The sequence below is a fragment of the Stegostoma tigrinum genome, chromosome 26 (assembly GCF_030684315.1).
Source record: "Stegostoma tigrinum isolate sSteTig4 chromosome 26, sSteTig4.hap1, whole genome shotgun sequence".
In the NCBI taxonomy this organism is placed as follows: domain Eukaryota; kingdom Metazoa; phylum Chordata; class Chondrichthyes; order Orectolobiformes; family Stegostomatidae; genus Stegostoma; species Stegostoma tigrinum.
Window position 1 is genome coordinate 11,025,692 of NC_081379.1, and position 12,949 is coordinate 11,038,640.

A 12,949-nucleotide genomic window follows, 5' to 3' on the forward strand; every position below is an offset into this window, starting at 1 on the left:
GATCATCCTCATGATTGTCAGCCTCTGATGAAATGATATTTTTCCTTAAATACAGGGACAAAACTGCTCACGGTACTCCAGATATGGTGTCACCAGAACCTTGCACAGTTGCAGTCAGACTTCCCTACTCTTACACTCATGAAGTAAGAGGCAACATTCTATTAAATTATAGCAAAGATCTGTGGCAACTGGTGATCTGAAACAAATGCAGAAATTGCTGGAGAAATTCAGAAGGTCTGGCAACATCTGTGGAAAGAAAGCAGAGTTAACATTTCAAGTCCAGTGAACTCATTTCTGATGAAGAGTCACCAGGCCCAAAACATTAACTCTGTTTCTCTCTCTCCACGGATGCTGCCGGACCTGCTGAGCTTTTCCAGGAATTCCTGCCTTTGTTCCATTATTCCATTAGCCTTCCTGATTACCTGCTACACCCATGTGCTGGCTTTCTGTGTTTTGTGCACAAGTATCCCCAAGTCCCTTTGTGTTGCAGCTTTCTGCCGTTTTGTCCATTGAAATAATAGCCTGTTCTCTTGTTCTCCCTTCCAATGAACAACGTCACACTTTCCCACATTATACGCCATGTGTTATTTTCATTTTTGGTCTGCTCCAGTTCTGATTGGGTCAAAGCATGACAATAGACTGTGACCTCCATCATAGGGCTCCCAGGCTAAGCTCCATCACAGGGCTTTCAGGCTGAATCCACCACATGGCTGTCATGGTCAGCTCTATCACAGAGCTCCCACACTGAGCTCTACCACAGTGGTCCCAGGCTGAGCTCCATCATAGGGAACCCAGGCGGAGCTCCATCACATTGCTCCCAGCCTGAGCTCCATAATAGGGATCCCAGGCTGAGCTCCACCACAGGACTGACTGTGATGAATGTCATTGCCTACAGCAATGTAGTAATGGAGTGAACAAAGCACAGAAAAATGCACCTATGATGGCAAGGAAAAAGGCAGCACAAAATAGCATGAAAGAATTCTATAAAAAGTACATTCACAGTATAATCTTGGACCAGTTACTGTACCTAGCCTGTAGAGACGAAGTGCATCCAGTAACTGTGTTCCCTGGAGCTGAGTCCTTAGTGTTGGGATGTCAAATGCAGCGAGTGGATGTTCATTGCTGTTCTGTACCTCTGCTACAGCTTCAGGTCTTTGACTAGCAGGCATTTTCCCTTCTGCATCATTCTCCTCTAGTCTTGCTACAAAGCAGTGGACAAAGTGTGCTTCAGAACGCTTCATAAGGTTTGTAAGAACATCCTAAGATTTTAAAGAAAAGAGATTGAGACTTTATTTGAATTTAGTTGAGAAGAAATTATTTGGGATACTGTATCACATTATTGGCATTTGACAGCTCTAGAGATTCAAGTACCACGCAAAAAGGACAATGGTAATGTCACCAAAAGTTCTCATGCAATATCTAAACATTCTAGCATTCGACTTTAACCAGACACAATGTCATGTCTTCAATTTCCTACTTCCACTGGAAATTGCTGGATAAGTTCTCTTCTAGAAATGAAGATCAAATGACACAATATCCAGTTCAACTCAGTTAATAATTTTTTTTTATCAACATGATTTGAAACCTTTTACATTCTGAAATACAACTGAACTTTCAATCTTAACTGAGCTTGACCTGGCTATGTGATAAGTTACTGCTCTCAGGCAAATGGTCAGGCCATAAAAGATTCTAAGGCACAATTTTCACCCAATTTAACAGGAATTTTAATTCTAACCCACGGACACCAAATTTCCTGGGGCTCAAAAATCCCAGCAGGTAAAAGGAGGTGAAGCAGATCAAGGCGGTCACAGCTTTTACAGCACAGTTTTGGACCAAGAAGAATCAGCATCTCTACAGTGTGGAAACAGGCCCTTCAGCCCAACAAGTCCACACTGTCCCTCACGGCATCCCACCCAGACCCATCCACCTATAACACACCTAACCTACACATTCCTGAATGGGCAATTTGGCACCTAGACTGCACATCTTTGGACTGTGGTAGGAAACTGGAGCTCATGGAGGAAATCCACGCACACATGGAGAGAACGGACAAACTCCAAAGCAGGAGTGTTTCCTCCAGAACTAACATGCTTCACTCTCTACACAGCCTTTTAAGATTGTCAACATCACCTCTACAGATTGGGCAGCAAGGTGGCTCCGTGGTTAGCACTGCTGCCTCACTGCATCAGGGGCCCGGGTTCAATTCCACCCTCGGGTGACTGTCTGTGTGGAGTTTGCACAATTCTTCCTGTGTCTGCGTGGGTTTCCTCCCACAGTCTAAAGACGTGCAGGTTAGGTGGATTGGCCATGCTAAATTGCCCACAGTGTTCAGGGATGTGTCGTTTAGGTGGGTTATAGGGGGATGGGTCTGGGTGGGATGTTCCAATGGTTAGTGTGAACTTGTTGGGCCGAAGAGCCTGTTTCCACACTATAGGGATTCTATGATATTTGATACACCCACCACGATTGCCAATGTCTCTTGGTCCAATTCTAAAACTCAGGCAATGTAAAACAAAGAACTTATGGTTGCCGAAAGCCAAAAGAGGAAATAGCTGGAGAAATTCAGCAGGTCTGGCTGCATCCATAGAGAGAAAGTTGAGTTAACATTTTGAGTCTATTGACTTCGGTATTGAAGAAGAGTCAATTGCTGCTAAAACTGCTAAGTTCTTGAAAAATTTCTGTTTATCTTTCTGAATCTCCTATGAACACTGAATCACCCACAGCTCAGCACCACCACATGCAATCTCCAACTATCCCTGCACTCCCGCAAGGTCTGCTAGCCCTCAGGATCTCCAATTCACCTACACCTCATGATCCCCAGTACCCTATGAGCCTAACAGGAATACCAGTGGTCCCCTGAGCCACAATCTGAAGTATAATTCTGGAATACAGTCAAACATATAAAAAATGTTATTTAATTCAATGTTCTTATCCCTAGCCATCAACATGTAATTAATTCATGTTACTTCTGAGCATTAAAATTAGCTTTTCTCTGAGAAGTTAGTGTTTATTAACATCCCAAGCTCATTTTTCATCAGAAATCAGATCATTCCACCAGAGGTTAGCTTAACTATTTTTATGAAGGTTAAAATCTGTCCCACCAATCCAGAAATCCAATACAGCTCCTCTTTGTCTGAGGCTCCCATTTGGGTTTTCGTAATTTCAATTAATTTCATTGGTTAACTTTGGATATCACATGTTTTTAAGCCTACCTTCCCTAACGCTGAATCCCAAAAAGGGAAATTCTTTCTAATATCTGTTTTAATCCCTCCATCAATTCTATACTTCCACAGGATCTCTCTAAAGCAGTAAAAAGACCCCAGGAGATCTCATTTCTGACTTTAGCAATCGACAATTTTTAATGGAAAGCTGAAAAGCAAACTTTTAATAGAAGAATATTTACAGTTAAATTATACCAGCCCCTTGAAAGACATAAATGATCACCATTTATATGCTGAGCCAAAATGTTCTCCTTAACCTTGGCAAACAAAACATATTTTCTTTATAAATGAACCACATGAGCAGAGTTTTCAAATCTATGATTCCTTGAAGATTCTGACTCAACTAAACAATGAACAATGAATTTAGCACTGTCAGAATTATTTTTATTTTTCATTCATAGGCTGTGGCCAGGTAAGTCACTTTTTTTAGGATCCCTACAGTGTGGAAACAGGCCCTATGTACCCAACAAGTCCACACTGACCCCTGAAGCATCCCACCCAGACCCATCCCCCATGGCCCAACTAATGTATAGATCCCTGAACACTATGGGCAATTAGGCATGGCCAATCCAATTAACCTGCACATCTTGGGACTGTGGGAGGAAACCCACGCAGACACAGGGAGAATGTGCAAACTCCACATGGACAGTCACCCAAGGGTGGAATTGAACCCAGGTCCCCGGCACTGTGCGGCAGCAGTGCTAACCACTGTGCCACTGTGCCACCCCTTCATTTATTGCCCATTCTGAATTGCCCTTGAAAAGGTAATGGTGTGCTGCAATCTTGAATTGATGCAGATATTGGCATCTAGGGACATGTTGGGTGCTGTCAGGAAGGGAGTTCCAGGACTTTGATCCAATGGCAATGATGGAATGGCGATAAACGTGCAGATCAGGATGTCGTATAGCTTGAAGGGGAATTCGTAGGTAGTGGAGTCCCCATGCCTCTGCTACTGTTGTCCTTATAAAAGGTCGAGGTTGCAGGTTAGGAAAGTGCTGTCTGAGGACTCTTGGTGAGTGGTTGCATTGTAGCATTGCATCAGTGGTAAAGGGAGTGGATGTTGTAGATGGTGGACTGGGTGTCACATAAGTGGGATGGTATCAAGCTTCTTCAGTGTTGTTGGAGCTGCACCCATTCAGGCAAATGGGGAGTGTTTCATCACACTCCTGACTTTTGTCTTGTTGATGGCAGATGAAGATACAGGAAGCAGTGATGAATTGCTTGCTACAGAATTCCTAGCTTTTGACCTGTTCTTGCAGCCATAAGTATTTTTATAACTGCTACAGTTCAGTTTCTGATCAATAGTAAGCGTCCAGGATTTTGATGGCAATGTCATTGACTATCAAGGGATGATGGTTGCTTTCTCTATTGTTGGAGATGGTGATTGCCTGGCACTTCTGTGGAGCGAGTGTTTCTTGCCACTTATCAACAAAAACCTAGATATGGTCCAGGTCTTGCTGCAAATGAACATGAAATGATTCAGCATTTGAGGAGTCACAAATGGCACTGAACATTGTGCAATTATCAGCAAATATCCCCACTTCTGCCCTTACGACAGAGGGAAGGCATTGATGGAGCAGCTGATGATGTTGGGCCTAGGACAACTACTCCTGAAGAGATGTCCAGGAGCTGAGATAACTGGCTCCAACAACCATTGCCATTTTCCTACATGCTCAGTATGATTCCAACTAGTGGAGAATTTTAAACTATTTTCCATTAGCAACATTACATCTCCTTGATGTTTTACTCAATTGAATGGCTCCGTAAAATAAGGGCAGGCACTCTCACTTTAACTCTGGATTTCGACTGTTTATCCATGTTTAGATCAAGGCTGTACTGAGATCAGGAGCTTTGTTGCCCCGGCTGAAATTAAATTCAGCATCAATGATTAGATTATTCCTTTGTAAGTGCTGCTTAACAGCTCTGACAATGACCCCTTCCATCATTGATGATTGACAGTGGACTGATAGGGGTGTTAATTGGCTGGGTTGGATTTGGCATTTGGAAATAGCTGGTCAATTTTGCACTTAATGGGTAAATGCCAGTGCCCTGTAACACAAGTGTGCTTGTTTGGTCTCCATTGGGTATTTCAAAGGTGCCTACTGCAGGTTTAACTTATTGGACTATTCCAGACAACCTGTGGTAGGCATGGAGCAGTTCAATATGTCGTTGCTTTTAATTCCCAGAGATCATCCTGACTCATTAAAGAGGTCTACACATGTATTGTATAGTATCCATGCCTCGAACAAGAGGTCCAAAGTTCAAAACTACCCTGGAACATCATAGTCAAAAGTTGTGTATTCATAATTTGGGCAAAATCTCAACTCACAAATCCTTCCAATAAACGTCAATGCTGGATACTAATAATGGGATCAGGTCAGATATGTGATGGAAAAAGACACTAGAGTTTCTATATGACCTACAGTTCCAGCTTTTGGAAAATATTTGCCACAGCAATGCAGAACTCCCCATGTGAATTATACTTCCATTGTTCTAGGTCAGAACCCTGGAAATTCAACCCTCTGTTTCTAGTTATGTTATGCCAGATATGCAACTCTTTGCCACCATTGTAAGCTGGACTGTACCCAAAATGGCCATTAATAATGGCCAGTTATCTTGAAGCACAGAAAACAGGAGCAGGATTAGGCCATTCAGCCCTTCGAGACACTCTGTACTTGCTCTTCCCCCATACCCTTTGATCACTTTAGCCCTAAAGCCTAATCAAACTCTTTCCTGAAAACAAATTGCAACCAGAAGAAATAAAAGGTAAAGTTTGAAGTGAAAGGAAGGCTAAAATATTAAGACTAAATGGGTAATTTTGATTTAGAGTAATTTCGCAAAGCTGCTAATTGCCTATTTTACATTTCTCCTGAATTTTCCTTCTAGTACTTTCCATCTTAAGAGTAGTCCCAGCAGCCTGTCCAGAGCTCAGTTCTGGGATTAATTAGATGGGCTTCCATCAGTTTAATTGTGGTTAACACAAATGAATGGAGCCCATTGCATCTATCCTTGGTTTAAATATATAACCATTCTGACAGCTCAGTCTGTTAACACTTACCACTTGTAGCTTGATTCGTGCACAGACAGAAGTTCTCTTCACAGCTGCAAAGCTAGTGCTGAATGTCTTCCGGACACAACCTATCCTTTGCAAAGCCTGCTGGGAAGTGCCTTCCAAACCAGACACTGACCGACATATCATCGGGACTTTAGATCGTGAAGAGAAAAGTCGCTTGAGGAATTCACTGGTTGAAGGAAACAATGGATAGATTAGTTGTGTTTCATTGTCACTGCTGTGTTCAACCGTGCAACAACTGTGGTGGTCTGAAGACTGAATTTCAAGATTTAACTCATTGTTGTCTGACACAGTCAGATGATCCACCTACTTGTCGCCACTTGCTAATCTCATTGTTATTTGGGTGTAAGCTGTACCAGATCAAGATAAAGCAGATGCAGGAGCACATTACCACAAAGGCTGGAAGCTGTGCTGAAAACAACAAATGTTACAGATCAGAGGTAAAGGGTCTTCGAGACTCAAAAACTTACTCTCTCTCCATGGATGCTGTCTGACTCAAGATAAACCATAAAGAGATAAAGTTGTCAGCATTTCAAAATGAAATTGCACTGAGACAACCATAACGGTTGACTATAGAGGGCCATTGGCTGAACCCATGACAATGCACTTCAATTATCACATTTTTTGACAGTGGTCTTCTGGACCATAATGCTGCATGTATGCTGTAATCCTAGAAAATGAGTTCTTGACTCTCAACAGAAACCCTGTGGCCACTTACACTTGAGTTCTAAGTAAATTGTCCAACTTCACCCCAGGTTATCTGCTGCTCAGGCTCTCATCCATGCCTTTACTACCTCTAGACTTCGCTCTCACAAGCCAGTCCTGGCTGCACAATCTTCCACATTCCACCCTCTGCGAGTCTGAAGTGATTCAAAACTCTGCTGAATTAACTCACATTGAGTCCCTTTTAGCACCTGCCCCTATGCTTACTAATGTAAATTGGACACCGCTCAAGCAATATCAATCTTAAAATTCTCAGCCTTGTTTTCAAATTCGCACGACCCAGGCCCCTCCGTACTCAGCAATTTCCTCCAACTCCTCAACCCTTCAGCATATCAATTGTCCTTTAATTCTAGTCTCTTAGGTCTCTCTGATTTATATGCCCCATTGTAGCTTCGCCTTCAGCTGCCAAGGCTGTGAGCTCTTGAATACCCTCTCACCGTACCTCTTCATCTTGCTACCTCGCTTTCCTCTTTTAAGAAACTCCTATGGCTACTTCACTGGCCAAGCTTTTGGTCATCTGACCTGATATCTCCATGTCATATTTGACTTTATAAGAAGGGAAGACTTTTATGATAATTTAAAATGTTACAGATGCAGTTAAGTTATGGCTAAGTAGTGGGTAAATATCTGGTATAACGTGGGAAAATGTGAAAGTATTTACATTGGTGGGAGGAATAAAATACGTATATTATCTATATGGCAAGAGATTGCCCTAAAATGCACAGGGGCCTGGGTTTCCTGGTGCATGAATTGCAAAAGATCTACAAGACAGTACAGCAAAGCTCATAGAATCGTAGTAGTTCTTCCAAGGAGAATGGAATACAAAATTGGAAGGCTTCAGCTGTAAAGGACATTGTGAGGCCATATCTGAGGTACTATGTACATCACTGGTCTCTTTATTTAAGGAACAGTGTAAATGCTTCTAAAGGAGTTCTGTTGTTAACTAGACTAATGCTTGGACCTAATGGGATGTCTTATGAGAAAAGATTGAAGCATGTACAATCCTGGGGTCATGACAGGGTGCATGTGGAAAGGATGTTTCTTCTTACAATAGGGTGACTTTTTAAATTAAGGGTTTGTCCAATTAGTAGCAATAAGAAGAATTTTTTTCTCAAAAATGGCCCAGGGTCTTTGAAACACACTTCTTCAAAAGGTGTTAGAAGTAGAGGCTTTGAAAATTTTAAGGCAGAAATAGATAGATTCTTCATAAATTATGGACTGAAAGGTTATTGGGGAGAATTTAGAACAATCTACATGTACCTGACTGACTTAAGGGGGAAAACAAATTGGGAAAGTGGATTGGGAAAAAGAGAGAGGGACTGACAGAATCTCCTCGATAGAGCCAGCACAGGCTGAAAGGGTCAATTCATTTCCTTCTGTCCTGAACTATTCTTTTATTCTATGATACTTCCCTTTCTCGTTGATATTGCTGCTACATAAATGAGGATAACTTAATGCACCAGCAGAGACCCGATGTATGGTGAATGAGTGAAAGTGTCCCCATTTTAGGATGAGGGCAAAGACAGCCAGTCCACAGGAACAAAACGAACTGCCAAAAATATCAAACTCATGAAATTGTAACAAGATTCTGCATAAAGCATATGCAAAAATTGGTGGCGTAGCTCCACTCAATTCCTGAAGGCACCAATCAGATATAGCTCCATGTGAACTGTAATTTGAGGATCCCTTCAATTCATCCTTATTATAGCATGAATTTTGTTCATGAGAAGCCTTTGTGAAGATGGATCACAGGAGCCTGACTCTTAACTATCATCACCTAGCGTTGGTTCAACTTGACCTGCCCCTCAGATTAGCTTGGTTGATCATTCCCCTCTCTTAACCCATTGACACTGAAGCCAATTGTCACACCATCACTCTGGCTAAGATCAGGTAACGCAACAAAGGCCAGGACTCTCACCTGCAAGACTCAACTGGTGATACTGTTTACAGTTTTCTATATTTTTGCCAACATAACATATACCACAGAGAATAGTGCTCTTGTTGAGTCAGATATCTTGAAGTTTATTTACAATATCAATTCACAAAGGTTACAATATCATAGACCTACACACGTGATCTGAGTTCTATGATTACTGATGTTTCAATACATTGGATAACTGACTGATTGAAGACTTTGCATTGGCTTCATTGCACAACGAGAATGACAAAAGGTGAAGCAGATAATCAGGGAAGCTAATGGATTTTTGGCTCTTGTTTCAAGGCATTTAGCTTTTAAGAATAGGGAAGTCTTCCTGAAAATGTACATGGTGCTGGTGAGATCACATCTGGAGAACTCTGAGCAGGTTTGGTCCCCTTCTTTAAGGAAAGATGTTGCTTCATTGGAAGCAGTTCAAAGAAGTTTCATGAGGATGATGTCTAAAATGGAACGATTGTCCTATAGCTAAGGCCAAACAGGTTGGGCTAAACTCTCTGGAGTTCAGAAGAATAAAAGGTGATCTCATTGAAACATGTAGAATTCTTAAAGCACTTGACAGGGTAAATGCTGAGAGAATGTTTCCCTTTATGGGAGTGTCTAAGATCAGAGAATATAGTCTCAGAATAATACTGAGCTGAGGAGGAATTTCTTCTCTTAGAGGGCAGCCAGCCTTAAGAACTTCTTGCCACAGACAGCTGTGGCAGCAGACTCCTTGTGTATATTTAAGGTGGAGATTGATAGATTCTTGATCAGTCGGGGTTAAAGGGAAAAGTCAGAAAAGTGGATGCAAGAAGTTTTGGATCAGCCACGATTTTATTGAATGGTGAATCAGGCTGGAAGGGCTGAATGGTCTACTCCTGCTCCTATTTCTTATGGGCTTGTGATCGCATATCTTGTTGTTGTATAACTGCCTTAAAGGTCTAGAATCCTTGCCTTCATACAACGGTCGATTCATGTTTTAGTTTCTGCATCTTAGCTGGTCATCTTGTCTATGGGCTAGAACACTTACAGTCTGGATTCCTGCAGTAGCTGGCTGGCATTCTCCAATGAGGGGTTTTGCTTGGCTTTGTTGATCCAGCCTGTCAGGTCATACCTCACAGGATTTGCACCGAGCTGGTGTGCAATCACAAACTGCTGTTCCTGCTCGCACCTCCTCACTGGCTGGTTCTCTGTGAGCACAAAGGCATCAGTGAGACACGGGTGGGCTTGAGTGAATTCATGTTAAATATTCAGACCTCAAGAAGCAGAATCAGATTAAACTTTACCATAGTAAATGCAGATGACGGAAAACTCGAGGGTGTAGGGATGGGTTCGGCCAGGCAAGAAGAAGGTCCTTCCTGCACCAAAACCTCTACCAATGAATATTTTAACATGGCTTCTTAAATAATTCATGATCAAGGACTTCCCCAAACCACTTTTTCCCCTTATACTTTCCTCATAGAATCCCTATGATATGGAAACAGGCCCTTTGGCCCATCAAGCCCACACCAAACCTCAGAGCATCCCACCCAGACATAGCCCTATAACCCACATAATCTACACATCCCTGAACACTATGGGCAATTTAGCATGGCCAATCTACCCAGCCTGCATATCTTTGGGCTGTGGGAGGAAACCCACGCAGACATGGGGAAAACGTGCAAACTCCACAAGACAGTCACCCAAGGGTGGAATCAAACCCAAGTCCCTAGCGCTGTAAGGCAGCAGTGCTACTCACTGAGACACTGTGCCACCCTGCTCTTTGCTGAGATGTGGGTATCACTGCCAAGATTTGCACTTGCCGCTCTTATTTAAGTGCCCTTGAGCTGAGAAGCTCACTCAGCGATCACAGAGGACAGTGAAGAGTCAACAACACTGCTGTGGGTCTGCAGTGACACATAGACCAGACGAGGTAGGGATGGCAGATTTCCTTCCCCAATGAGCCAGATGGGTTTTTACAACAATAGACAATCATTGATAGCCCGATGGCCACCATCACTGAGATTTGATTTCTTTTCCAGATTTCATGAAATGGATTTAACTTCACCAAATGCTGTAATTGTACCCAGGTGCCCAAAGAGTTAAATCAGGACTCTGGATTACTAATCCAATGAAGTTATCACTACTCCTCTATTCCTCCCTTAATCCTATTTGCCAACCCTTACTTTGCTCCTCATGCATGATTTAAGTACAGCTTTTTTTTTATTTCCTCATTTGCAGTGTGTGTGTAAATCTGATTTATTGAAGAGTCTCATTCCTCTTTGTCTTCTTCACAGACATTGTGGGTGCTAAATGACTGAATGCATGAAACCTGCCACTCAGAAGCCCTGGTAAAAGTCTAGCAAAAAAAGGTAAAACTCCTTTCTCACCTCTTACGAAGACAGATGTGGATCGGTTTGGACTATATTCACCGGACTTTAAAAGAATGAGGGGGGGTTGCATAGAAAGCTACCAAATTCAAACAGAACTAGGCAGATTAACACAGGAATTATGTTCCCAAGGACTGAGAAATCCAGAACCAGGGTCACAGGGGTTAGGGATATGGATGGTCATTCAGGACTGAGATGAGCAGAAATTGCTTCACCCAGTATGTTGAGCCTGTAGAATTGTCTGTCATCAAGACTAGTTGAGGCCAAAAGATTGAATGCTTTCAAGAAGGAGTTACATATCATTCTTTTGGGAAGGAGGGGAGAAAGCAGGAATAAGGTCTTGGTTAATCTGCCAAGAATATATTGAATGATGGAGCAAACTTGATTAGCCAAATAGCCCACTCCTCCCACTTATTTCCTTTGTTTCTATGTAACTTTTCTGAGGATTTTATATCTTCATTGAATTATATAGCCCATAGCTGTCCATAATGCCCTAGTTTTGACCTAAACAATAACATAGAGACGTCTAACATGATGCTTTCATATCCCTTTCTTCAACTCATAAGCTCAAGCAAATCATCTGATCAATTTGTTTTGTTACATTTAAGGATTTATCAATATCAATGCTGTGGTTCTGGGATCTCTCTCTTGTTGTTTTTTGTGTAGTTTAATGTTCCACTATAAATTTGTGCTCACAACAGATTGGAAAAAGAGAAGACAAAGTCAAGGAATGTCTTCAGGTTTAGATTTCAAAGTAACACTCTTTATTATACATTAATACTAAATACTACTACTACTATCACAGATAGATCAAGTTCATATTTGAAAGGTATATTACGTAAAGAGTAATCTATGTTGTTCAAGTGTGTATGTTCTCACAATCTTCCTAGTATTCTGATGTAGCAGCATCTGTTTCATGTGGTCCGCTCTAACTCTGCCCACACTACTTTCAGTGAAGTGCAGCGCTGCAACATCATCACAAGGTTGCTGTAGGGTCCTGAAGCCCTTTGAAATAACTGCACAGAGGCCCACTTCATCAGGTCACCCTTATTTACTGTTGCACAGTACCCTGGCTCTAACCAGCCAACTAGAAGCCAGTCCCCCTGGACTGAGGAGATTCTAATCCCCTGGTTATATTGGTCAACCAGGGCTTTTCTGATTTATTCAGGTTAATAACCCCAATCAAGGATCTCATAGCCAACAAGATCCAGCTGGTTCCAATCACTACACTTACACTTTTATTTCCTTGCTCAGCCACACGTGTTAAACTTGTGACATTGTCTGGTCATCTCTGTCCACATTGAGCTGTTCAAACCTTCAATGCATGCAGAGCATTGACTTTCCTTGTCCATGCTACAACAATGGCCACACTTTGTTAGCTGTGAACCACTTTGGGACGTAATCAAAACTTTAAAAACACTAAATGAATACATGTCTTTTTTCCTCTGGTAGGAAGGGTGTGAAAACAAAGTGATAAACAAGGTTTCATGCTCCTTCCATCAGCCAGTCTCAGAGTAATGGTGTCAAATACTCCAGACTTTAGATTTACAACCTTTGTCTATCTGTTGTAGCTCTGGGACAGGTCAGATATTTGGGTAAAGGAAGGCCGAGGTTATGGATTTTCGCACTTTTTCTTTGCTGCAGCAGC

At 42.0% G+C, this 12,949-nt stretch overlaps 1 protein-coding gene across 6 annotated transcripts in view; it reads right to left on the reverse strand.

Moving 5' to 3' along the window:
- The window catches only part of LOC125464294 (unconventional myosin-XVIIIb-like), a 370,537-nt gene that overhangs the window by 188,090 nt on the left and 169,498 nt on the right, over positions 1–12,949 (reverse strand). For all 6 annotated transcript variants that reach the window (XM_059654944.1, XM_059654945.1, XM_059654940.1 and 3 more), the window contains 3 exons: positions 9,963–10,122; positions 6,280–6,463; positions 1,028–1,259 (listed from right to left, as the gene is read on the reverse strand). In XM_059654944.1, coding sequence (XP_059510927.1) covers positions 1,028–1,259; positions 6,280–6,463; positions 9,963–10,122 — 576 coding nt within the window. The remainder of the gene's footprint in view (positions 1–1,027; positions 1,260–6,279; positions 6,464–9,962; positions 10,123–12,949) is intronic.